This window comes from Bombus vosnesenskii, unplaced genomic scaffold (genome assembly GCF_011952255.1).
Source record: "Bombus vosnesenskii isolate JDL3184/JDL3185 unplaced genomic scaffold, Bvos_JDL3184-5_v1.1 scf7180000013264, whole genome shotgun sequence".
Classification (NCBI taxonomy): Eukaryota; Metazoa; Arthropoda; class Insecta; order Hymenoptera; family Apidae; genus Bombus; species Bombus vosnesenskii.
In genome coordinates this window covers 3589850-3615856 of record NW_022882924.1, presented here as the reverse complement: position 1 = coordinate 3615856, position 26007 = coordinate 3589850, and the positions used below count along the sequence as shown (strand labels likewise).

The 26007-nt window shown below is 39.8% G+C and overlaps 2 protein-coding genes across 2 annotated transcripts; both read right to left on the bottom strand.

Annotated features, from left to right (window-relative positions):
- Window positions 1–951: 951 nt before the first annotated feature.
- On the bottom strand, window positions 952–2799 carry LOC117237301 (cysteine-rich venom protein 1-like). Its single transcript, XM_033501106.1, has 3 exons — window positions 2527–2799; window positions 2281–2447; window positions 952–1137 (listed from the first exon to the last, which is right to left on the bottom strand). Exons 1-3 carry the CDS (start codon window positions 2576–2578, stop codon window positions 1045–1047), a joined length of 312 nt encoding a protein of 103 aa, XP_033356997.1. The 5' UTR covers window positions 2579–2799; the 3' UTR covers window positions 952–1044.
- A 20605-nt stretch (window positions 2800–23404) lies between these two features.
- Window positions 23405–26003, bottom strand: LOC117240103 (COP9 signalosome complex subunit 2). The gene is made up of 9 exons (XM_033505983.1): window positions 25660–26003; window positions 25137–25331; window positions 24942–25067; window positions 24700–24867; window positions 24455–24629; window positions 24235–24373; window positions 23934–24150; window positions 23727–23867; window positions 23405–23655 (listed from the first exon to the last, which is right to left on the bottom strand). Exons 1-9 carry the CDS (start codon window positions 25711–25713, stop codon window positions 23536–23538), a joined length of 1335 nt encoding a protein of 444 aa, XP_033361874.1. The 5' UTR covers window positions 25714–26003; the 3' UTR covers window positions 23405–23535.
- Window positions 26004–26007: the final 4 nt, after the last annotated feature.

Here is a 26007-nt window from a genome sequence, read left to right as displayed (position 1 = left end):
CGACGAAAATAATGATGCTTTTACACGTAAGTAGACTCGAATCTTGAACGAACGGGTTTAAAAGATGTAAACTATATGTTCAAGCGGGTCTGTATCTTTTATGAGCACTTTAACCGGAAGCTTCTTATTTTCCGCAAAGACGTATCACGGTGATACTCTTGTTATAACTTTCTCTTTATGGTATTGGATACAAGCGAAATCAGAATATATTGCACGTGTAGGAGCCTATATCTTTCGAACACCAAAGTTCCCCCAATTAAGATTTTATGTTTCAGGTTTACAATATCTTGTCGAACGATACCCACCAAATATCGTCCCGATCGGTCACCGGAATCATTTGGAAGAATATCCTAGTTTCCTTATATGTAAGTGCATCATAGGAGCGTTAGGTATCCTGCAAGTGAATTCCATATTAGCGAACATTATACCAATAATAAGTATAATAAAATTGCAACCAAAAAAAGTTTCAAATTTTATGGTCAAACGCGACTACTTTCTTCGAAGAATCACTATGTGACTCCTTATAAACGTATTCAAAAACATGAATGGTACTTGATAATGCGAACATCACAAGCTGCAAACCTAGTGAATGACACAACATTTCTTCTGCCGTACATACTGCACAATTATTTGTGAAACGTGCTTTGAATCCAGTTGACAGATTCAGAGAAATGGTACAAAAAGGCATTAAAATTGTATATATTTTCATCGCTTCGATTCAGCCACATTCGCGTTTCAATGTAAAAACGGAAACGGTTCTGCTTACGTAACTAAAAACGAATACAAAACTGTTCTACAAGGTAGAATTCAAGGTAATCTATGCGTAAACAATTTGTGAACGATAAAAATGCAGTCGTTTTAACGGATAGAGTCGTTATATTAATAATTAATAATTTGCGAATCGCGCCACACGATTTTTTATAAATATTCAAATATATTCAATCTGAAATATTTCCATTTGAAACATGCTCTACAAACTCGTTAGTCTAATAACTAGTCGATATGAATATGTATGTAAGTACTGACTATAAATTGTGCAAATACTTATGGACAGTTTTCCGGTAGCACACATTCGTTAGTGGCTTCATTTCGTAAAGTACCTCCGACACACTGACAGCTGGGGCCAGAAACGCATACCTGAAGAACATTTATCGATAACGTTAGAACACAAATAGCTATTTTATGCAGCTATTTTATGGTAGATTTTGAAGTTTGGCTTTCAATAATCTATCTGTATCTGAATATATGTTGACAAAATTCAGTCACATTGATATTCGGGCACGGACATCTCTGTATTTATTCCTTTGTATAAGGGACGATGATATAAACATCGTTGTTGCTTATTCTATGACAATGTGAACTATTTCTTGTAGTTTGAGGATATATAAACAATTTTTCCCGAATAATAACGCTTCTTTTTATTATTATTTAACAAAAAATAAAGTTCCTCGTGAGAGATACTACGGTCACGGTACCATCGTGAAAGCTTGACATTTAGACTGCTATATGATTCAACAAAAAAAAAAACAATTTAACATTGAAATTCACGATCAAATCGATACTTTTGCTGCCCATTTTTAAGACATCACGAGTATACAGATTTAGCAGATCGTGAGTATAATTGTTGGACATCCTATGGATACAATAAAACGATGCAAGAAATTGTTTACATACTCTCAAGCTACGGTAAATGGTTCGTATCTTCGTAGAATAAACAACGCGATATTTAAATCATCGCATTTTATGCAAAGCAACGAATGCAGAGATAGCGATGTGTCTAAATATCAACACGACTATATCGAGCAATTTTCAATAACACGATCGTAAAGCTGTGCGTAAAATATCGGACACACGATATGGTCTGTAAAATGGCCATACATACGCGTTGATTTTTACTCACGAAGCATTCGACTATCCTTAACGCAACAGTATAACATATCGCGCAGTTACGCCAAAACGTATTTTTCGAGTTATCACCGTGAGAATGTTACAACAACACTCGTTGACCGATTATGCAAATATTAATTTGACCGATACAGCAGAGTAGACGCTGTTGCTAATTCGAAAGGGACTGGCCTATATTGTAAGAAAGTGTCTTATTACCAATTTTGTCGTGAATCCCGATAGAAACATGATAGATATATTATATTATATCTATCATGATATTATCTGCCGATTACCCGATCAATAATCACCCAGTCTCTTTCCCACCCGTCCTAAGCATCGGGTCCTCCACTTTCTCGGGTTTTCGTAGGCCTCTAATAATTTCATAATACTCACGGGACCAGGACCGCCTGGAAAAAGTTCAATACGTAGACTACGGCGACTGCGGGAACTGCGGGGACAGGGGTTTGTGATATTCGGGTGTCTATCATCGCAACTTGGTTCGCACGACAGTCCACAACGAATCCATTCTTCGTTTGTTGAGCAAACTGATGCGGAGCCTACTAGTGTCGCATAGGCATTTATGAAAAGCAAGAAGCAAAATAACGCGGATAAGGTTTGAGGACAATGCAGAATACTTACAATCAGCGAGAACCACAACGACAAGTAAGAAAGCTACGACGTATGGCGGCATGATGACTTTCGTTGAGAATATTCGTTCGGTTAGCACGTTCCCGGCGCGTTTTTGCTTTTAATGTGAAGGCACCGACGTTTGTGATTTTTATATGGCAAATTTCTGCCTAAAAACACGCATTTGTTTGGACAGTGTGTGCTCCACGTAGATAACACGTAGCAATAAATAACAGGCGTTTAACGAAGGAACGTTGATCAATGTATTATATTTGGAGTTAAGGTGGAATTAACCGATGGAATTGTCGGAATTTTATTATATTTAACCTTACCATGCGGATATTTTTAACCTTGCTCGTTATATACAAATAAAAATCGCTATATATATATATATATAATCGTCGAATATTACCTGTTCCATCAGCTGTGTTAGATAAGTTGGGATAATCTAAAGGCTAGTTCTAACTTAAAACATATAGTATAAATATATAATAAATTGGCATTGTTTGGCAAACGTTCTTTCTAACAATGTCAATGCAACTCGCGCCGGCCAACAATATTTTTTCGAGTTTTCCTTAAACCTTGTCCGCTATATCTACAGATAAAAGTTGCTATTATAAGAGTAATAAGACAAACACACAATAAATAACAATAATAATAATAGCACACATAATAATAGATAAATGTCGTCGGAAACTATGCGTTTTCCAGGTAGTTTAGATAAGCCGGGGTGACTTAAAGACCAGTTTCAACTTAAAAAACACGGTATTTATATCTAAAACTAAAATTCTCCGCCAACGTTTTTTCTAACAATGCGAATGAAGTTCATGCTGACGAACAATTGTAATATCATAAGGTAGTTTGAACTAGAGATCGGTTGAAAATAGAAAAAAAAAATAAAAAAAAATAGAAAATAGAAAATAGAAAAAAATAGTGTATGTCGTCCTTCTGTGGTTTGTTTACATTTAAGAGCGCCTATGTGACTAAAGTCACCTAGTTCTTACATAGGTATGAGAAAAACAATAGACAACGTTAGATCAGAAGGACGGTTTCGTGTTTCAAGGTGGGACGACCGAAAGGTCAGAGTGTGCGAGTCGAAAAGTGTGTGTGTTGCGAGAGTCAGAGCTAATCGAGTCGTCGAAGAGTAGAGTCGTTAGAGTTAATCGAGACACCGAAGAGTAGAGTCGAGAGAATTGATCGAGTTGTTAGAGAGAGAGAGAGTGTGTGTGTGTGTGTGTTAGATTCGTTTTGACGAGAGTGACCAAATAACTGTAAAGTTATTTGATATAGATACGAGTATCACATTTAGTTTCCGTTAAACAAACATCGTTTCTGTCCAATTTATATCTGTATATTCGATTTAATATTAATAAATTGTAAGCAATCGGGGAAAAATGTATATCTTTATTTTCCGATATTACACAATGCTCTTTCGAGTCTTTCTCGAACTATCGACACATGCCTTTCGAAAATAGAACTTGTCATCGTTGAGATTCACTGCAGCCGGCTAGAGAAAACTTTAATACGTAACGTATAGAATATACTTCTCTACTGGTACCAAGTTTATTCATTTTCCTCGCGATTATCGATATCTGACGTTATTTTAATCTTTATAAAATATGCTGCTTTAGCGACACCACCGAATAATGTTTGCAGAGAGCTGCAAAAGTTTATATTTTATCCTGAGTCGTTACATAAAACGCCAGCGACTTGCCTTTTAAAACCGGTATCGCCTTCATATCGGTGAGATAACAGCAACGCAACGACAAAAGTTTCCATTTCGTGGTTTCGTTAATGAAAATTTTACACTCTATCGATTTTAGTGACCCAGATTATTATGTTATGAAAGTCAACATGCCGATAATGAATAATTCGGCGTGTACATAATATAACCATTACCGAGCCTTAGTTTCCGAAATACAATAGGACTTTAATTATTCGAAGTCTTTTTCGGCCGCTCGATCGGAATAATGTCGACCAATAAAGGGAAACAAATATTATAAATACACCTACCTACGTGTTCATTACTATTATACCATTTGTTATAAAATCGCGGAATCGTCGAGCACAGGGTTCAGCGAAGAAAGCAGGCGAAAATTAGGGTAATTTTAACGCGTTTGACAATGAAAATAACAATATGTACGTCGTAGGTGGCGAAGAAATCGTGGAAAGAACGAAAGGGAGATTTAACAGTAGCAAAGACAGCAATGAATCATGTTAATAGAAATATTTAGACTGTACAGCGCATGTACACGCACACATACATACACATATAGGCTAATTTTATTTTTTTATATCTTATAGTTTCTCGTATCAAAGTGACGTTGAGTTTTTTAAACGACATCGTGTATTTTTTATAGCCTTAACCGACTCGAGATAAGCTGCCCTCCATGTCCGGTTTTGGGATCACTGTACTCCAGCTGTCCGAGCTGCCCTACTTTCGTTCGTGTAAGAAGGTTTGCTCGCGCCCTTCCAAACGATTTTTAATCGTCACAGTAACTAAGAAACAAAACCGAAAACGCAACTTTTATATTCATTTCGGATTGAAAAATCGCCCCTTAAATTTAGTTACACCTGTAGCTGAACACCCTGTATACCGTACCCAACGTTTGTAGTACGTAAGATACATCGTTTCGTCTTTCAAAGTTCGAGCACTACCTTCGCGGAAGATCGATTCTTTGAAATGTCAAGGTACTTACAGATATAAATTCTAAAGTTTGAATCCCACGGAGGGGAAAATTTTGTATCGGAATCGACCTAGACTCGACAGTACATATTGAAATTGATCCGAGTGACATCGTAAAAGAACGACGAGGGGAGAAAGACTTTGAGTATCGAGAATACTTTCGTCGTGTTTGGGGAATCTCGAAAACAGTGTGGTGGACGTATGAAATACAGGTGTAATAATTGCCTGTTGGCGGAGATTGGTTTAGACGTTACATCGTCCATACGATAGAGGGTCAGCTGTTTCCTATTGTGCAGCTAATTACATCAGGGATCCAGGGACTGGGATATAGCTGCACCGAAATTAACTAATCTACCGATGAAAGAACCTACGCCACTAAACGCTCCACTGCATAAACTCGTATCGTAGGAGGTTGGCCTTTTGATACCCCATATCCCCGTGGTGTATTCGCGGAGAATGCAGCGAACTGCATCGATGGAAATTTGATTGCAGCAAGGTCGGATTTGCGACGTCTATTGTTACCCAGAGAACGGAATTTCAAATGAACGAAAGAGGCGATTCGTTTAGAACCGCGCACGAATATCCTATGAAATAATTATTTATCAAGAGCAAATAACTTTCATCGTTTCGCCGATAGGAAAAATTACCATTGCAGTCGTTGCGATCGTGAAATTCGCGATGCCAGATACAATTTTTTACTTCTTAAAAGAAAAAGGCACGCAACGAAAGTACCTTTCTTTCGGTTTATGACAATCGCGTTAAACGAGTGGCATGATTCAGGATAATAAAAAGCGACCGACCTCCAAATTTTTACGACGTAACGGCTAGCATTGTACTACGTATATCTGCAAGCTTTTTCTGTTTCTTTCCTCTCTCCTTCCTTCTCCCCTTCTTTCTTTTTCCCCTTTTTTTTCCTCTTTTTTATATAAATTACGTCCACTTTTCCAGGATGACCGAAAAAAAGCAAAGGAAAGGGAAAACGAGAAGAGACAGCGCGAGCAGTGGGAGAGGAAAAAGAAAGAGAGACTAAATTGCGCGCATTAATGTCGCTCCCGCGATTCTCCAGTCAAGGGTCCCTCTAATGAAATTCACGAGCGTTTTGAAACGGGAAGCTTTATTAAACCAGGATTAAATAGCTGGAATTATTCAAAAGCTCAATTATCAGCTTATTGTCGGTCTAGCTGGCACTACTGGCTAAAAGCGTGAGAAGGGCGCAGATGGTGCACAACCAGCCCTCTCTTACTCTCCTTTCGCCAGCCTTCCGTTTGCAGCCTAGAAATAAAGGATTTTTAGTAGCCGGACTACAAACTAGAGATATATCAGCTCCTGGGATACGCTTTACAGGACTCTGCTTTACAGAGAACTAGGCTTTAATCCACTTCAGCTGGCCGTCCTTATTTTCACCGAACGTTTTTCCAAACGCCATGGTCAAGAAACGAGTCGTCTTTTAAAAATATTTCTCGTCTCCTATCAACCTGTCAATCGTTGAAACGCGTGAAATTCATGCGAAGATATAACTTCAAAATGGACACGGTGAATATCTGAAACTTGTCAGATCTAAGTTTCAGAAGGGATAACTTTACGATAGGCTATTAGAACTAGTTTGTATCTCTAGCAGGTTATCGTATTTTTAATAAGGCTGTCAAGTTCGCAACAACTCTGGAAATGCCAAAGTGGTAAGTAGTAAAAGTCAGTTTATAGCCAGACCTGAGACGCGATAATGACGTTTAAACCACTAAACTTGCGAAGACCAAAAAGCAATAAATGCTTAATTACAGCCAGATTTCAGTCGTTTCGGCAATAATAACGTTCCAGTCCCCGGCTGGTAGTCCACGTCTATAAGCGGTTAACGAGTAATTAGATTCCAAAGCGCACGTCCGGCCCTCATCTGGTTGGCGAGTCCACGGTGTGCACGTTAAGGAATAATTATAAAGCAATACGGTGAATCGGCAATCGACCACGTAGCTTACAGTAAACTATATGATATTCGATATAATATTTTATATCACATATAGTATTTTTGTGAATCGATAGACAAGATACAGAGTATATCACATATCGTGGGAATGAGAATTTATTTGAACGTGATTGAGAAGCAGATTGAGATTCTTGACGAGTATCGACGGCGAAAAAATTAAAAACCAGATTTGATTAAAATTGATTAAAATTTTAAATTTGATTAAAATTTAACCACGCGGAATTTTTATGCGAATAACGTCTGCACCGATGAATCTAAGATGAAACTCTCAAAGAGATTAATTTATTTATTATTTCATTATGCCACAGTATTTTTGGAACAACTTCACAAACGTTTCGAAAAATGGGAAATCGCAGGAAAAAATGAACAGCAGAGAATAAAGCGCATCTGATATCTGATCTTTCACGCGATCGTGAATGCGGTTGGATTCGCGTGTTCTTGTATGCACTTCCGCAGCAACTAGCCGTACGAATTGGCTGACTTTCGGTCGAACGCCGGTCTCGCGAATAGCTCCGGAACATCGATATTGAAGTGCAAATTCCGTAAACCAAGGCTGAACGGAGCCATGCACATTTAACTTTGCACCTGCGACGATCATATAACGCGGCCAACCCCCATGTTTACAATGCACGTGTCGCATGGGCTGAGCCACAGCCACGAAGGCATTGTGACGCGCGCGATAACCGTAATAATCGAAGTGCTCGCGATCTACCGTTGCGGTCGAGCGAATTCGCGTGCCGCCTCGTGGTCCGATTTCCCAAAAATCCCCGCGAATTGACGCCCAAAACGATACACTTTCCGTCCATATCGTAATATCGATAAAAATCGTTATAAATAGCAATTCTTTCACACGCGGAACTATCTTTAAAATGCCATGAATATCATAACACAAATTTAGAAAGGACCAATATGTGCAAGTCAAAATTTATCCGTGTAAAGGATTCCTTATTTGGATTAATCGAAGTAAATGAAATTTCTTTTGAAATTTTGAAAGAATGGACAGGAAAATTGAGAGAAAATTCACTGAAACAGAACAGGAAATAATGTAGAATGTAACTTGTTTTCAGGCTTCAGATTTGACCTATCGTGTCGGTTTTAGGGCAGGGCTGAGTACGACCGCAACTCTAATAATAACGTTTGTTCCAGTTCTCGTGAAACACGTCGGTAAATCGTGACACGGAATAAAAATAATCTAAAACAGGCACAAAGAGCATCGATGGCAAGGTTGCACTCGCGATTTGTTATTTTTGTTACGTCGGTTTCCGTTTGTAGAGCGACAGGTTTCACGCGGCGATATACCGCGTCTACACTCGCTGAATCTTATCTGGGAATATGATAGACAGCTACGTATTTCATGAATAAAACACGGAAATATACCTAGGAGCTGACAAGCCGCGGTAACCGTGCCGAACATGCCAGAGTGTAAAGCGGGTTTACGTGCGCGAAATAAGAAGAAACTGCTGACATTGGACTCGCCAATTTCCGAATTCGATGGCAAAACGCTTAAATATTTGACGAGACAACGATCCGTTCGATTTCGCGAAACAGTCGAATCTGTGTGTACAAGATTCCGCGAGAGATTTCATTTATAAAATGAATGAACGCGATTTCGGTTTACACGATACGAAACGTTTCGTGCAAACAACGACGATGTTCGGGAAATGTTTAGATAATCGTTCGAGACAGAAGTTTGAGGAAACGTATAGGAGATAAAGTTTGTCTGTATTAAAAAATTAATCGCAGTAAAGAGAGAAAATCAAATTAAATAGGAAATTAAATAGGAAATGATATTAATAAAGCGGAGTGAGAGTGAGAATCGGCGTTACTTTCAAACTCCATTTCTGCGCTCTTCAATGGGTATCGGTGCGTTACGCGGTTAATTTTACTAATTAATAAAGCCACTGTCACTCGGTCATTAAATTTAATTAATTGTGGTTACATCGCGTTGTGTTGCGGACCAGCGACAGGGCAAACGGAAAATTGTTTGATAAACGCACTCTTCTGGGCGGACGCATCATCGTGCCGCGACCAGCCGCTTTTAATTAATTAATTTATGCCCTCATCGGTTGATAAGTTTAAAACGTTCGTTTCGCACGATCCTCCCCTTTCAACCCTTACAGTTGCCGCGTGCAATTTCGCTTTTCATTAACCGTGATTTTAATCCGGCGTTACATCGCCGATCCCTCCATCAGATCCCAGTAGCTATGCCAGGACAGCACGAATTCGTCATCATCCGTTACGATAATAAAATTTTCACCTTCCATTAGTAGCAAGCGCGCTAACGCATTAATTAATGGCTAATTAATCAAGCGAGCGACGCGGCAAAATCCGTGATCCTTAATGCACAGTTATCCGACCATAAACACTGGGAAGGTGAGCGTTACATCGGTAACCAGCAGCCACCGTTTTCCATGGACAAAGTTTCGCGCCACAAGCTCTACTCTCCCTTTCCCCTTCGTCACTGTGTCTGCCTCTTGTTCAACCATCGAAGTACGAGGTAACGTTGAACACCGGTGGCAAGAGCGAGAGAAAGAAGGGACGGAAGACAAGGAGAAGTAGGATGCACGATGCAGCCCGAAACTAGAAAGCGGCTTTAGAATTTAATGCGTGAGAGGTTTCGGGTGCAAAGGTATTCGAACGTATCCCGCTGGGTTTTATCGCTGCTCACACACAACTTCACTGGGCGTTTACGCGAAAGACGAAAAGGAGATAGAAGGAGAAAGGAAGAACGTGTCGGAGAACGCTGGATAACAAAAAGAGAGAGAGAGACAGGCAGAGTTTGGAATAAGTATGCGGAGGACCGAAAGCCCCGGGTTTTCGCGTCGACGGCGCCCACGCCGGTATGAATATTTAAACGGATGTAAATTGCGAATTAACTATTGATAAAAACAAACCAGAGGGTCCGTGTTAAGCCTTCCTCGTAAATCACGAAAAGGGACGGATTCGGGGGCTGGTACGACAGCTGTGGCTTGGAATTTTACAGATCAACTTTTTCAACACCGGCGATAATCAAAATCGAGATTCTCCTGTGAACAGTGGTTTATTTTTGACCGTGAATCGCAATGGAAAGAGACGAGAGAAACGTGCAGCGGTTACTTTACAGCGGGTAATGAAAGTTTCATTCTGACTATGGTGTCTGCCAACTTTTCGCGAAGATGCGTCCATCAAATGTACTATCTTACATTGGATTATTCTCCGTATTCTGTCTATATATCTGGCTACGATAAATATTTTTGCAAATACTTTGCTTCCTACTTCGTCTCCTCTGATTCGAAAATTACCGAAGACAATTGCAGATTGGCAACTTGTGAATTAACTGAAACAAGGGTTAGTAGGAAGTAACGCAAGAGCGGAATAATCGAAGAACTATTTAACCGAGGATTGTTCGAAAGGCTTTTGGAACACGCTGGAGAATGCAGGGCAAAATCCTCCGATAAAAACTTTCGAGTCATGACCGAGGCATCGTTCAGAAATAAAACGTCCCGTAGGAGTAATAGAGTCGGTCTGGAGGATCTACGATCGTCCACACAGAATCATCGTCGCTGAGAGTTACTCTAGTCGACGACAGTTGTTGCCTCTGCTCGCGAGTGAACGCATGCTGCTGGAATAAAGAAGCGACGAGGAAAGGCTGGAAGAACGGAGCGACAAGAACGCTCCGAAGAAGGAGGCGAAAAGAAGAAAAGCGTAGCAAAGCGCAGGAACGCAAAAGAGGAGTTTAGAGATTGTAAAGATGAAACGATCCGATGAAATTGAAAGGCAAAAATAAGCTGCAGACCGAAAACGAAACGGAGCATGACGGAAAGAATGGCCGAAGTCGGAATTCTGAGTTAGCGTAAAGGGAAGCGCGGACAACGGGAGACGGTGAGGGAGAAGAACGGCTTGAGAGGCAAATAAAAACAAGACGAAAGGGATACGTGAAAGGATGTCAAGAAAAAAGAAAGCAGAATGTAAGGCGAAAAGTGATAAGGCAAGAAAAATAACATATACTCGCGTGGAATATGCAAGGACCGACGTGTTAGCAAAAGTGGGAAACGCAGATGCAGGTTCGAGAAAAGGCGCTAGTAGTCCGCAGACGAGAAGTCTACAATCGTGGAGGAGCAGAAACGAAATGGTAACGTGTGAGCAAGCGAGCGAGCGAGCGAGCGAGCAAAAGAGGACGAAGTAGAAGATTATAGGCACGTATTGGCGCATCGGCCCCCTGGGCTCACCCTCTTCCCTATAGCTTGCGTGGGGGTATAAATGTAATCCAGAAGCCAGACGTGACGTACATAGCTGGTAGAACGTTCGCCTTTCGTTCGTCCCTTCTTGCGTGCTCCCATGTCCAAACTCTTGCCGTAGATACACCGGTATTGCTGGCCGCGCATGCACAATGTATCGATACATCTCCTCTGCGTATCCGATGGATGCACGATGGATTTGGGTTATGTCTATACGAGCATGCTGTTCCAAAACGAAGAGGATATAGCTTATTTCAATTTCTTCGGAAAATCCGGAACAAATCTTCGTTTACGAAGCAACGACGACGAAACGGCACGGCGAGTGGCGTCAGAGGTAGTAGCTGTGCTCGACCGGAGCCCTTAATTCTGGATGGAACCGAAAGCGAAGAGATTAAAGGCGTTGCCCGAAGGAAGGAGCGTGCGGTGGATCCAGCGATCAAAAGTAACGCTAGTACGGCTGGACCGGTCGATTGAGAATCACGAACACGTAGGCGCTTAACGAGGGTGCTCGTGCGAAGAGAGCGAAAGAAGCGACCGAAATGTACGCCGACAATATGACGCTCGGAGATATTTGGATTCGTGAACGAGCATCATCGGCGCCCCCTTTTTATTGTGTCGTTTATATACGACCTGCTTCCTCGTCTTCGATTCTCATCGTGACTCTGGGCACGCTGGAACAAAAGCAGCCTGATATTATGGACGAGAAACCTATGAACCCTCGAAGAATCCCCTTATTCCAATGAAAATATGATCTTTGGTAACAATCTACGACCTTTCTATATCTTTCTCCTATACCCTTTTCGAGCAAACCTAAACACACGCACGGTGCACCAGACAAAGCCATTCTATGGCCGTTCGAATCGAAACAGCGATTAATAGGACAATCGACGTTTATCACGCGACAGGTATATGTTGTTGCTTGCGCGGTGTGTCGCGTATCAGTCAGCTCGTCGAGCCTGTAAAAGCAACGGGTTATGGAGTAATAATTCGACGTTGTACGTTGCAGCGCGACACCGGGACAAGACAAACACGGTTCACGGCTCGCCTGCACTTCCGTAAACTACAGATGATCCTCGGTCTCTCTTCTCTCTCTCTCTCTCTCTCTCTCTCTCTCTTTCTGTCCTTCCCTATCCATTCGACCTTTCTATTCCTCTATTTCATCGTTCCAAACATACACGTGGATTGAATTGAAAAAATTTCTCTTTCCAACTCTGAGAAACGATTTTCGAACGTTCTTGGACGTACGAAGCTTTTGACCCTGAAGAAAACCAAGGATTTAAAACGGGATTTGGAAACTTTCAGCTTGTATTTTGAATATTCTAGGATGGGATACACGTTACGTGGTGTGCAAATAGGTGCAGAGCGTGAGGATTTACGTCATATCCGCAGAAGGGAGCCGTAAGATCTTGCCAAATACACGTCGCCTCCTCCCCCCGTCTCTCTGAAACGTAGAAACGTCCAATATCGCGTCCCAAGAAAGCATCGGTATCTACCGTACCAGCGAGAAAATATGTCATTCCGGATACACGTTATATCCGAGAGTTCCGATAATGATCGCGCGCGTGATACGGCGCGGCAATTTGAATTTTAAATATGTCGACGATTTCGAGCGGCGCGTCTCGTGAAAATTTTTAACCGGCTGAAAATTTATAAACTCGTCCGTGTTGACGTTGGAAATCAAGCGACAAACGACAAAGAGCACGAGCGCTACCGATATTCGATGCTATCGGATTTACAGCGTGGCAACATTATCAACGCGATCATTTATTAACGGATGGAAGCACCACTAACAACAACCGCCGACCAGGCCGACGCAACGCGGCGCGACGAGGACGAAGTAGGCGCGATATCGAATTTACAACAGGCGAATTCGCTGAATCGCGAAGAAATTCGGTCACCGATAATCGAAGGGCGCGTCGCAGCACGAGATATTGCACGCTCGACGATATTTCATCGATAGCCCCCCCATCGATTGTGCACGTGCACGTCGCAATATTGTACCGTCAACGTTTAGCCCGATGTAGCATGAGTCGGTCGTAACCATTTTTATCCGGGCAAATACTCGCCGGCCGAACGCTCGAGTTGTCCGTTGCTGCACAACGTTCGGCATCGATCGATGAAAGTCTCCGGAGGATTTCGTCGTTACTTTCGACGAGGGGCCATACCCAGGAAATAGAGTAGCCTAATCGGTGGGTCGCTTTCCCGTGGAATTTTCTCGCTAGAAAACGGTCAGATGGGAGCGGAATATTGGCTTCCAGCCGTTCCTTATTTCCCGTCTTACGGCTCTATCTTGCGTAAAACAGTATTTCATGCGGATATGCAACTACACGTAATGATTCGTGCGAATAGTACGCGATGGTTTTCTAGTAACCGTCCGCCAGACAATATTACGGATTATTACATATTTCGTTCTTCTCGAAGCTTGTCTTTCTCTTTTGACTCTGAATTTTTGTAAGAATAAACTATTCCAACGCTATCAGCTTAAAACCATCTCAATGTTTCACACGGACAGAGAATCCAACCGGTTAGTCTAGTGTCTCTAATCAGCTCAACCTCTTGATCCGGACGCCGGCCTCGATAGCGCAGATTTACGCCGATAACTCGACACCCGGTGTATGATTTCCGCCGCGGGCCACAGCAGCCTAGGTAAGAAGGTAATACGTTGCAATATTAAGTAGAATTCCCAGCGGTATCCCAGCCGGAAAAGAGAGTCGGAAAGTAACGGCGAAAAGGGGTGAAAGAGGGGCGGCTCAGACCGTACGAGGGCAACATGTATGCCAGACATGTGCGACCCGCACGACTTATATCTGTTACGGGAGAGTATCTCCCAGCGTGAATCGCAGACATAACACCTTCGAAGAACGTAAGGTTATAAATATATAACTGACAGTGCACTTTTGGCGAGGTGAGTCGCGGGTAACGAGATCGAGGACGTGATATCGAGTTAGGTTTCTTTTCGAATGAAAAGAATCAAATCTTTTGTGTCCGAAACCAATAGAACGAAACACGTCGAATAATGGAACATAAAGACGTTGATCGAATTTTCAGTTTGCTTTTCAATGGCCTTTCACGTGGATACATTTACATCCTTTTATCTAATCCGATGTAAGCCTAACGCTTACCAAGTGATACCTAGAACATACATCACGCTGACATAAACAACCAGTTAATACGATGAGTATTTCTACTGCATAATGTATCGCTGGAGGTGTTGTGATTAGGTGTCAGTCACGCTGCCTTCGTAAATGTATAAACGAACAGATATATGAAGATACAGCGTGAATATATACGAGAGAAACAGAGAGAGTGAGAACATGAAATTACGACATGTATGCTAAACATGTGCGACCCGTACGACTTATATCTGTTACACGTATGCATATCCTAACACGTAGAACACACACGTACGATTCATCTGGCTACTCGATTGTGTACCGAACACAACACGTAACAAATACGAGCTTACTTTATCTGTTATAAATTTACAATGCCTTTACGACAGCAACTACGAGCGATTGAATATTTGTTCGAGATATTTAACGCGATCTTTTACCTTTTCGTTTTACTCTCTCGATATATATAGGAACGCAAATGTTCAATTGAACGTAACACGTTTGTATCTTTTGCTATTGCCCGTGTAAACTCTAAACGGGCGATTTTATCGCTGGCGCTAAACGCGAACCACAGAAATTACTGTAAATCGCTCCATTCAGCGGCGCCGTCTTGAAAAATCCTTACCCACGGGATCAGCACGATGTAACGTAATCCCCATGGAAAACCAGGAAAGAATTTTTTTAAAAACCACCAACCTTCTGTCCACCTTTTACCTCGTCGTTCCACGCTCTTCGTCGTGTCTGATCCTGTTATTCCTCGCATATTATATAATTAATATTTTGAATTATGCACGGTGATAACAGAATAACCTGCTTGTCCGACAATGAGAACGAGTCTGGTTACCCTAAAAAAATATAATATGAATTCAACGCAATAGTTAAACTGCTACTGTTTGCGCAAGTTCATGTTTTGCGAACACAGCCCTCTAAATATTATAATATCTTATAATTAAAATATGATATCTAAATATTTACTTTGAATATCTTATACATCTTTGCATATTACGACACAGTTTGTGTACATTTTTAAACATTTAAATATCTCGTAACACATTTTAGACATTTATGGAAAGTTCAAAAAGTGCAAAAATATGCCGACCGTAATATGCAGAAACGAATAAAATATTCAAAGCATAGCGAATGTTCGGTCGCTGAATCTTCTATATTTAATAGTGGCGATACAAATGCAGTGAGCTTTAACTTTTAAAGGCAGCGAATAAATAACGTAGCGGATAAACGAATAAACGGAGATGACGAGTAGTTGAGTGGAAAATTGCGGATACACGGTGCGTACCGATAACTAATTGCATACTCGTCGCGTGATAGTTTAATTGTGCAGTTAATTCGGTCGTTGAAGCGACCAACGCAACGGAGAAAGATACCGTTTCGTCGAGGTAGCATCGAAGATACGTGTTGTGTCACGTGTAAGGTGATAATTTGATCCCGCCTAAAGGTAAGAAATAGCGAGAAGCAGTTGGAGTGAATTCAGTTTCCCAGCTACAGACAAATTAACGGATCGTCGAGTTATTCCAGGTATGTGCGTGTGTACATGTATATCTAAAATAGAGGGCTGAAGAGGCGAGAATATTACGACGTTATCGTTCGTTACGCGCACGATACACCTACTAATGAAACACGATAATACGTACAAGCAGCGTACAAAATTATTGGTTCTGCGATCGAAATGATTAGAATTAGTCTCGAGCGGTGGGAAATTGGCAACGAAGAGCGAACCAATCGCTGAAAACCCATCAAACTAAATAATCGATGAAATACAAAGGAGTTACGAAAAGCAAATGTACACGAACAAATTAAACTAGCTTACCGTGTTGTTATCGACAACGATCCACGCGTTTTTTCTACACGTGTCCGTCGTTGCATAAATTGCAATTTAACAAAAGAATAAAATTAATAGTGGAAAAAAGCGATGGACGACATTAAAAAGAGAAATTTGAAAATCCAGATGGAGATGGAACGATGGAGTTGAACTCGACGTAAATCTCGTTACAACACGCTGATGTAATAAACGAACTATTAAGCGCGTTACAATCCAATTAAAAGCTTCGCGGAATCATCCGTTCGGATTAATGTCGTCAGCCTCTCGTCGACGTTTTATGAATCAAGGTTAAGCCGCGAAGTGGTCGAATTGCAGAGAAAACGGAGCGGAGAACCATGCTGGTACGCGAAACATTAGCGGGACAGTTAACGTAGTCTAATTAACCGAGCTAATTATGTGCCAGGAGCGTAAGACGGCCGTACACTCGAAACCACGAACGAAAAGGGTCTGTAATGGCAGTTTGTAGCTGACGTTACGCGAAATGCAATTAACAGGTCTGATGTTGAACAAGCTAAATATCTAAATAAACAAACGGAGAATGCTGATAAATAAGAAACCAAAGACATAAACAAATAAATTGAGAATATACGTATATACGAATAGACAAACGAAAGATGTAAATAAACGTTCACTGACTCTTCTCGAGTCAATAACAAAAACGATTTGTTCGTCTTTTCGAAGCACGTAATGTAGATTCGTATCGTTATAATTAACCCATCGTTGGATATCAGTATTCCAAGGGAGAAGTCAGCGGATCTTTTTTCAAACTCCCCAAATAGCTAATCAACATAATTGATGAACAGTCGGTCTTCCCTCGTAATGACGTCCTTGCGAACATGAACGCCGAAGCAGGAGAATCTTTGCTTAGCCTAATTAACACCTACCAAGCTCGAAACTCCAACTAATCTGACAGCGTTACGCTAAGGTGCTTGTTTTCGACGGAAGGTATAATGCATACGTATTGATGTTGGAAGATGTAGAAGCGATGTAGATTCCGGAAGTCGCGATGCGGCGTTCCAAGAGAAACAGGAAGAGAATAATATCGAGATCGAGATAGAGAGAACTGTACACAGCGCAATGTTTCCGACCTAATTTCGCGGCAATATTAACCATCGTAAACAGAAACTTATTCGAAGAAGAATCTCTATGTCTGAGTAATTTCTACTTCGTCTGAAAAAAGGAAGAGCTTGGAACGATATTTCGATCGTATATTCGCGGTGAACAAATCGGGAAGGGATTTAGAAAACTCATTTCCCAAAAAGGTTGATCTTTAATAATCGAGTTAATTACAAGATCCGAAAGGAGATCGTGCGATCAGCACTATCAGAAGCGTCCGATTATCTGACGTGAAATAACGAAACGCTTTCCGAACTCGTCACACACGAAGTGAACAGCACGTAGGAGTTACATTGATCCTATATAATTTCGTAATAATCCCCTCGTGTACATTTCAAGCCGTGGAAAGGAAACTCTATGGAAATCACGTATCCGCTGATCCTCGGCTAAGTTTATCTTAAATGAGTCCACCGGATAGTTATCGCGCGAGGAGCGGCCGCACGGATCAATTGCGGCCAGGGCAAATGGAAAACTCGTTCGGTAGCAGTTTGCTCAACGCGAATACCGCGAGATATCTGCGACGAGACACTCCCCTATCACGGCCAAAGAAATGACATTCCTGGCATGGATGGCCGCGAGAATATTGGACCAACGACAGGAAATAATTCGTGGCTTGTTAAAACGGAGATAATTACGTTGCCTCGTCGGTCGCCCTTGTTAAACTTCGAGTCTATTGAAAATTTCGCATTCAACGACCAAAGAGGCAAGAACCTTTAATCTTTAACCCACAGCTTTTACGACGATATTGCGTTACATCGTTGCTAATATCTAGTCTGCCGATGTTTATGCTTCTATAGGAAATTTATAGGTGGAAAAATGTAAGTACATAGACTGCAACGTGATATTCAAAGGCATATAAAATACGTCTAACGTTTATTATACAAAATTTATTCTGTATAAACATCCGTAATCTGTTAATATCATTCGCTGTTAAAACATGTACAAAATTTCGTTGATGCTTGTCGTTTGTTTCGTTGATTGCGAACTGAGCGAGTAACATCCTGCAATGTAAATGTCGATTGATCGAACTAACCCAGAATTTTTGTTATGTCACGTGCCATATATATATATATATCGTTTTTAATCACGCAGATAACTATGTTAATTTTGTATTTCCCGCAAAAGAATGATAACACGACAGAATCTTATTATCCGGCATATCGCCGTTAAGAACAGTCTTAAGAAGAACGATGGTACAAGATTTCCCATGGAAAACCAGTTGCTTTATCATGGCAGTATCGTATCCGTTCAATTATGGAATTAACAACGTAAACGGCCAGCCCTTTCGGTCAGCTGCGTAATAAATATTCGCCGTTACAACGATAACGGGTCGAATGAATGCAACGGATATCGGTATTTATGCGATCCAGATATCAGTGGAACAATAACGGCCGCCACGGTATCGTACGCAAACGCGTGCGCGTAATTATTTTGGAATTAATGGGGATGCGCACTCATTGCTGAAATACTGTTACCGGGATCGACGGGAAAAAATGATAGAGAAAAAAAATATCCGTGGAACAACGCGCAGAAGGGGTAGGAAGGAGAAAATTTGTTCGCTTTTCTATCGAGAACGGTCTAATTGCCGCGCAAATTAAAAGAAGAAAAATCGATACGAAAACATGAGTTCAACTGATTTGCCGAAGCGATAACGTCGAAGCGAATGATACGTTCTTTCCTATCCATTTTTTTTTCTTTTCTTTTCATTTTCATTGATGAGCGCCGTAATTGAATGGCACGAGCGTACATACATTTGCTCGACGAATTCAATGGGTCATTCCTCGGAACAAAAAAGATATTCGTTAGGGAAGTTCTCCTATGGTTAACTTCAACGATTCTTGCCTATAAATAAGAAACAAATGTCTCGTGATAATAGGCGCTTCCTTCTACTGTCTCCGAATAAAAAAGGAAAAATAAACGAAGCAAGAAGTAGACCATCTTGCAGGGGCAGTAAATAAAATTCGTCGCGGCTGAACAAGATAGCAAAAAAAGAAATTAAAGCATCTCGAAACCGGATTTCGAAAACTTACGTACGTTTTCTACTTTTATCTCGGTAACGAGTGGTCCTTTCGTCCTTTTCCTCTCTCTCTCTCTCTTTATCTTTTTCTTTCCTTTACCGCGACACACATATATCATACGAATAATACACAACAGCGTGATAAAAAAAAGCTGGAGAAAGGGGGAATGTCCTTGGCGGGATATTTGTGTGAGAACGAAAGGATGGCTCGGCTTAAGGAATGTCTACGCCGGTGGCAACAAGGGTCGAAGGACTCGACAAATATCATAAAATGTAAATGTCGCGAATTCATGCCCATGATCCCAAGCAGAACTTCTCAATTTTCCAATACGCCAAAGCCCTTTTATCCGGCTTACGGGCGTTCGCGGCCCGATTAGTTGCACGCTCGTTCATCTGCCATCTTCGCGGCCTGTTCCTCTGAGATTAAAATTTCTGATCTCGATGCTCGTATATTTTACATGGAACAACGGCCATAGATACGTTTAACTCTGTCGACTCGGCCCATCGATCGAACAAACTTTCGTCGGGATCAAATCGTTCTCCGCGCGCTACCACGCTAAAACTAGTCCGGAAAGGTCATCTATCCAACGGACGAAAACGTCCAAATTTTATTCATTCCATTTTGAGCGTTCCAATTAGGCAAACTTTTCACTCTGGGCGCTGCAGCCGTAAATGGAAAAGTCCTCTGATCGAACGAATATTTCGAACGAGAACGTTAACGATGCAGGTTTAAACAGTTTGCTCAAAACTATCTTAACGTCAGAAACTAGAACCGATTGTCTTCTCTACAACGGACATCCATGGAAAGTTTCCCAAGTAGTCGATTCAATTTTCCAATTCGTCTTATCCAATTCCAGGCAATGTTACTTGAATACTCGTCGGCAAAAGTTACACGTCGGCTGCTAGGACCCTAGGAGACGACTTTGTCGACGTAACCGAGAAAAACTGTTCTCGCGTCATCCTCGACTATTGCGTTATGGTTGTCTTGACATCGAAACTCACGACATCGCACGCATACGCGTATGTATGTACGTATGTGCGTATATATGTACACGTATATGTAGTATACGTACACGTAGGAATAAGAACACACGATTCGCTCGCTTTACCGTAAGTGTTTGCACACGCGCTCACGCGTGTACATCGGATACACAGCAAGTTAAGCCGTATAAGATAGATGGCTCAGCCAGTGGCCCCCTCTGCCCTGAACGTTTCACTCGCACTTATGATATATGGCGACGCCGCTAAAAACTGGCAGATGTGTTGCAATCCCCTTCGTCGTACCATTCCAGCCAACGTTTCACGGGAATTGTCGACCTACCTTTCCCACCTTAGCAGCTGGATAAATCGACGCGAGGCGCGAACAATACTTGAGAAATTATGCTGCTCTGCCGACATATAGCGTCGTGACGCCGCACGACGACGAAAAACACTGTATTGCTTGTTCCTATGATGTATATCCCCTTGCGAGTTGTCGTTGACGATCGTTTTTACTAAAACTTATTTCTTGCGAGATTATCGTCAAAAAGATTATCGTTCGTCGCGACGAATTTCTCTTGAGTGTTGATGCCGATATAAAATAAAATTTTTGTTCGTTCGCCTCCCAATGTAATATTACGTAGAGAAATTGGTGAAATTTAACCTTTACACGAGGAATTCCGCTCAACAATTCGAATCGCGTTACGAAATAGCAGAGAAAAAATCGTCACGTGAAAATTAGATAGCGTCGTTCCGCGTTACCGTTGACCACTATCCTCAATTCTTAAATCTTTCAACCATCGGTTGAAAATTAATCACCCAAGATGGAATAGAATAGACGATATAATAAACGTCTTGGCGTCGATGCAGCTGTCTATCCATTCTCTCCTCTTATTGTTTTAGCGGCTATTTAACAAAGTTAGACCAGATCTAACAATTAATCCATCTGGAAAAAAGTTAGAAACTTCCGAAATTCGTTGAAAGATGTCTCAAAATTGTGGAAGATATCCTATCCCTGTAGTTATGCGCACGGCAACGAGGTATAAAACTCGAATATTTCTTTTTTTCTCAACGTACAGCGTAGACCCGTGGGGCATCCTCCAACGGAAGAGACACTGAAAATGGAGTTTTCACTTAAATTAACTCTTCTCAAAGGGTGGAATCTACTCACAGCTGCACGAGCTACGTCCCTCGTGTACGTTGCAACATGAACCTGCAACGGACGTGATGTTCGAATTAGAGAAAAAAAGGAAGCGAAAGAGAAAAAGAGATGAGAAATACTGGTTCATTAACGTTCAGTCGGATCTATGATTTCTTGTTGACTTTATGTTATTTTCATCTGAAAGAGTCTTCTTTATAATAATCACTCACTATTCTAACTCGTATCATTTTTCCCAGATCAAAGCATCATCGAGACTCGAAAGGGTTGATAAACTTAATAAACTTTCCTCCTCCTTTTTCCAACTTTGATCAAAGAAATCTTAATACTGAATCATCGATCGATCGCCAGAGGAATACCGTTGGCAATCTGAAGGATGAATCACCTCGATTGTTCCACGAGTTCTATCTCTTCGTTGAGAAGATTTCGAGGAAAGTTTCATTCCAAAATCTGTGGAAAAGCCACGTGAATACCGGTAGATATTTCGAGCTGTGCTTTGATTGCAAGTGCCAATTAACGTTGGGATTCCGTCGACATAGTCGTTATCGTCGACGTCGTTTTACGCGTATACTCGCATGCCCGCTAATCACGCCGACTGCAGCTCTAACCACCACTCCCTGGAACCTTAATACGAAAATACATAGAAACGCATCGGGATATTTCTATAGATGACTTCTCTATACTTCGAGATGCGATCGTCCAAAACTTTCATAGATTTGTTAAATATTAGGAAAATCATTAGAACAGAAATAATTCTCTGACAATTAATCGTAAAAATTGAAATAAGGAAAGCCATCCTCATGAAAATATCCAACTTACGAAATGGAAAACGAAAATCAACAATCCATTATATTTGTTGCTGATTTTACTTTCTAAATTGATTTTCTCACAAAGTAAGTTTCCGTGGCTTTGCAAGCTGCCACCTTAAACGTGGCGAGGATGAGGATGAACCTGTTCGAGGACGAGAGGATTATACCATCCCGTAGCAGTGAGGATGTAGGACGAGCCTAGGGACCCTGCCGCCCGTCCTGCCTGGGGTTAACCAACATTTACATAGGCGCGAACGTAGACTGAATAACAATGCTTGAAACGGAGCTAAAACCAGTCGTGCAGTTCCACCGAGACGACACGTTCGTCATCCTTCTGTTGAAGCATTTCCTTCTACAGGGTGTTCAGTTGTATCGAACTTGCATAGAAATTAGAACGGATAAATAGAATTTCGTTAATTGAAACTTACGAATTTCGAAATTTCAAGAAATTGATCAACTACTTTCGATAATGTGATCAACAAATAAGTAATCTATATCTGACGTTTCGTTATCGTCATTGCACGTAAGAAACTGTAACAACTTTCTGTTGAATAATACATGTAAATCAATAAGCATGCACCAAGAAAGGACGCAATAAAGTAACTCTCCTTATAATTCTCATACTCGTATATCGAAAAATAGACATGCAAAAAATAACGTACTCTAAATTTGATTGATTGGACAGAATTCAAGAGATCGGACACTTGACAAAATATCGTGTCGGAAGCGAACAAGGAACTACAGCTTATCCCCAACATCGCATCCGTTCATGATCTCGTGATATTTTTGAAACAACTCAATACCCTTGATACCAACTTAGCAGAAAATCAATAATTATAGAAAGATAGCATAGCCTATGTGACTAACGTTATAAATGAATTGACTTGAATTGATTTGATTCATAGTATACAATAAATAGATAAACGCAAGAAGTAACAAGAAAGAATATCACAATGAGAAGGTATAATAAGCGAATCGTATTAAAATCCTAAGTTTATTATATCACAACAGATTTTATTTTTCATATAATCGGAGACAGGTATTTATGATATACTATACAATATATTATTTTAAGATCAATGTTATTTTAAATTCACGCGCATCGTGTTCTTTACGACATCTTATTTACTATAGTTAAATGCAAAGAGTGTAACTGTCCTGTCCACTTATCAAGAGCGTTATAACGCGCCGCGCATACTGATTTTTTATCCAATTCGAGTACTTGGTTCACCTGTATACAATTTAATATACGATGAAGCAAATAAATAACTTTTAAATGATATAAATTATTTGTTGCATTACCTGGTCAATACGACCACGGATAGTACTATCCAAAATACAAGACACTAAGAGACTTTCAACCTCTGATACATCGATATTTAATTCTTTGCTTATAAAAGGGATGTAAATTCTAGTGTATGGTTTAATTAATTTGATTAAAACCTGCAAAATTACGTAAATACATGTTATGTTTAGATTTTCGAAATTCCTGATACATAGAGTACATACCTGTGTGCGTATATTACGTAATAAATCTTCAATATGTTCTCTTATGAAAGGATCATCCATTATATTATTCCTGTTTTGTTTTAAAATTAATTCAAACTGATTAATATCATTATTTTGGTAACTGACTACTAAGTTTGTCATTGCCAAGATCTCTGGATCATTTTTGTATGGTTTTGCTTCCTGGGAGTCAAATGGATTGATACCAGATTTCATAAGCCTGTTTTTATATACATTCAAGCATTAACAGCAGAGTATATTAATATTACAATATGCTATTTCACCTGTTTAATTTTTTACTTACATGTTTGCTAGAACTAAATATTTCAGACATGTAGTACGTCTTGGTGATCCGGATTCATCATAATTTTTGAAAGCTTCAAAGAAATCAGTGTGTGCTCTTTCAAATTCACCTTCTCTTAAATGCATTTTTCCTCCACATTCTTTTATAAATAAATAAAAAATTTTATTTTATGTTGTTAGATATATTTAAGTAATCCCATTTTCAATTTGAAGTATACTACCTCTAATGACACCCATTATTAATGGATGTGGTATAGCACTTTTAATATGTAAACTTTGTTCATATAAAGTCTTTAATTTCTTGTTATTCTTTTGTGCTGTATACATTTGTATTTCTAATGCATAGATTTCCAAAAGTTGCGTACCCTTCTTCAAATCATCCTCCCCATCATCGGTCTAATAAAATAGGATACATATATATTGTACTAATAATTCTCATTTAATAATATAATTAGAGAAATTCTACCTGGCAACTTTGATGAAGTTGTTTTAATATCTTTGCTAATTTGTTAAAATCTGATCGATCAAAGTATAACTTTCCCAATTTTGTATTAGTTTTAAACCATAACCTATCATTTTTAGCATCCTTTAACGCATCTAAAGTAGTTTCATAAAAATCTTGTAATAATTCCATCTGTAAGATACAATAAGAAGCAAATATGTTTGAAATCTAAATTAGTTTATAATTTACATTAGTATATTACTCACATTCTTTGAGGTACTAATATAATCTAATATGGAATTTATTGATTTTTCTGAATGGTTTCTAGTAACTGCGCTTTTAATGTAAGTTAATAATTGCTTATACCTTGCCATCATTTCCTTATAATTACCCTGAAAGAATCAAGCATCGTAGCAAATATAAGTATATCTTATAAATATATCACAAATCTGATGATGTACCAATTTAAAATTAATTTTTATCATTTGCTTCAAAGCCTTGAAACCCCATTCGCCCTTCTCTCCTCCCTCTAAATCCAAAACTTTTTGGAAACTTTGTAGAGCTGCTTTTGGATCGTCCTCTTTTAAAGCTTTACTATTATAATATTGGTTTTCTAAATCAACATCAGGTTCTGAATTTGAGTCTTCAGAGTATTCCTAAAATTATTACAAAAACAATATCATTTTGAAATTGATTTTATTCTAAAACAATCGGTTATCATAGCTAAGCAAAGAAAACATAAAAAGTGTCATCTTGAAAGCATCAGCATAACCTAAGCAAATTTAGATTATGATATAACTTCAATGTCTTTATTGTTATTAAACAAAATCTAAGCAACATTATTTGCTATTATTTAAACATTACAAGATACTTCTGAACTATTTTTAAATTTCATATACGTCAAGATCAAAATTCTAACCTATTTCTTAACCAAAATTATTCTCAGTATATCAACATTTCCTTCCTAAGTACACAAATACTCACAAGACCATAATCTTCCTCTTCCTCGCACATAAAATCATCTTCACCGTCTGACATTTTACAAATATTTAAGAAATTTCAATTGTAAAAATAAAAAGTTCACGCAATCCTGTTGACAACTGCAAGCACGACCAAGTTTGTATTTTGAAATTCACATGTATGCACTGTGTTACACATGTGCTTTATGCAACTTCTATAAAGATACCAAGCTCTGACCACATCAATACTGTTCAATTATTCTAAATTATTTTTAACAAAACATATGCATAATTCTTTTGATAATTAAAGTTTCCCACTAACATGTTTGAAAATATTCAAATAATTTTCATTTAAATTTATTTATCTGCTTTT